Below are 1,936 nucleotides of genomic sequence, written 5' to 3'. Positions count from 1 at the left end.
AGATCCTTTGATTAAGATGAAATAATTCAACCCTGCCCCTTCTCCCCTGGCACTAATTAAGGGTAGTTTACCAGCTCCACCTAACCTAAAATTAATCAGCCATTAGAGGTTTAATAACCACCAAAGTGACAACCTACTCCAACATTAACAAACTCAATCTTTAAAAACATGCCTTACTAGTTCCTAGCAGATGGGACCCAAGTAACATGTTCCACCCTTCATACACACTCTATATAAGTTGGCCCTTGCCATAAGGCTTCCACCAAAGGAACAAAGAAAATAATCAAAGATCTCATCTGACCTCCAAGAGACTAATTTGAGTGAGATAGAGAATGATAAATAGGAAGATGGATTTTCACTGCCTTGTAGCTTTTGTCATCTTTGCAGCTTTGGCTTCCACCCTTTCTTGTGCCTATGATCCCAGTCCTCTTCAGGACATCTGTGTTGCCATTAAAAACCCTAATTCTGCTGGTATGTTCTCATTCTCTTATCTGATATGTCTCTGTTTGTGGGTCTTGTGTGTGTGAGAGAGAGAGAGAGAGTGAGTTACGCTTTTTGTTGGTATTTGTCGCCATCGATACGTGTCGGCCCTATCGGTCCTATTCTTTATCAAAATACCATTTTTTCATGAACAATCATATCCGGACCGTATTGGTCGATCTATATCAGTCAGGTATTGGTATTGATCACGACCGATACAATCTGATGCCGATTTCTACAACATTGATTTTGAAAGCCCAGAAATTGAAGGGTGAAACTTGGGCCAGCCCATGAGAAATTTGGGCTTAAATATGAACTCCATAAAGATGATGGATCTTGGACACAACCTAATTGCAAAGTTAGCCAACAGCCCAACCAATTCTGGCCCAAGTTATAACACTCCCCTCACAATTTGATAATGGCTTTACCTTTTCCCTGCAGTGCTGGTAAATGGGAAGTTCTGCAAAGACTCCAAGCTTGCAACGGCCGACGATTTCCTTTTCACAGGGCTTAACATACCGGGAAACACATCAAATGCAGTTGGTTCTAAGGTCACTCCAGTGTTTGTGGATCAGCTACCGGGACTCAACACCCTCGGCGTCGCCTTGTCACGGATAGATTTTGCTCCCTATGGTCTCAACCCTCCTCACACTCACCCTCGAGCTACCGAGATCCTTACAGTCTTGGAGGGTAGCCTCTATGTGGGCTTTGTCACCTCCGATCCTGACTACCGGCTTGTCTCAAAGGTCCTTAACAAGGGAGATGTGTTTGTGTTCCCTATAGGACTCTTTCACTTCCAACAAAATGTAGGACACACTAGTGCAGTTGCAATTTCTGGATTTAGCAGCCAAAATCCTGGCCTCATAGTTGTTGGCAATGCAGTTTTTGGGTCGAAGCCGCCGATATCAGATGATGCCCTTGCCAAGGCCTTCCAAGTTGACAAGAAGGTGATTGATGAAATTCAAGCTAAATTTGCTATGGCCAAGTAGAAAGCTAATAACCCCCACAGTGTGGTCATGAATGAAGAAGTAACGAATAGACCAGTCTTTCAGATAAGGAACTTAGGGTCTCTTTGGTCAATGCAGATCGTCTACTGCGCAGCTGCCGGTAGCGGCCTGTGCGGCATAGACTGGGCCATGCGTGCAATGACCGCCTTACCCCCGCTCAGGAAAGGCATTTGGGCAGGGGTAAGGCAATCTTTGCGCGCGTGGCTCAATCTACACCGTACAGGCCGCTACGGGCAGTGCGCCATAGAGGATCTGGATCCCTCTTCGATATTGTTTTTATTCTAAAAATGTATTTTGAGTTAGAATTGGAAGTATTTTTCTTTTCCCCCTGTTTCTGTCATTTTAGGGTATTTCTATGAGAAATAAGCGCATTTGGAAATACTAGTCTCTCTCTAAATTATTGGCCAAAAATGTACCTATATTTTTTCGATTTACACCCGATATGGGCC

General features: G+C 44.1%; 1 protein-coding gene across 1 annotated transcript; it reads left to right on the top strand.

Annotated features, from left to right (window-relative positions):
- The first annotated feature begins 281 nt into the window (after positions 1-281).
- LOC122640589 (putative germin-like protein 2-1) lies at positions 282-1,493 on the top strand. Its single transcript, XM_043833807.1, has 2 exons — positions 282-471; positions 922-1,493. The coding sequence occupies exons 1-2, from the start codon at positions 333-335 to the stop codon at positions 1,467-1,469; spliced, it is 687 nt and encodes a 228-aa protein (XP_043689742.1). The 5' UTR covers positions 282-332; the 3' UTR covers positions 1,470-1,493.
- Positions 1,494-1,936: the final 443 nt, after the last annotated feature.

Source organism: Telopea speciosissima, chromosome 9 (assembly GCF_018873765.1).
Source record: "Telopea speciosissima isolate NSW1024214 ecotype Mountain lineage chromosome 9, Tspe_v1, whole genome shotgun sequence".
NCBI classification, from domain to species: domain Eukaryota; kingdom Viridiplantae; phylum Streptophyta; class Magnoliopsida; order Proteales; family Proteaceae; genus Telopea; species Telopea speciosissima.
Note: the sequence above shows the minus strand (reverse complement) of the source record. Positions and strands in the feature narration are given on the sequence as shown.

Excerpts from the sequence above, each read along its gene's own strand:
- LOC122640589 (XM_043833807.1), top strand. The coding sequence starts at position 333 with ATGATAAATAGGAAGATGGATTTTCACTGCCTTGTAGCTTTTGTCATC. Across the intron at positions 472-921 it reads TAAAAACCCTAATTCTGCTG|TGCTGGTAAATGGGAAGTTC; the intron begins GTATGTTCTCAT and ends TTTTCCCTGCAG.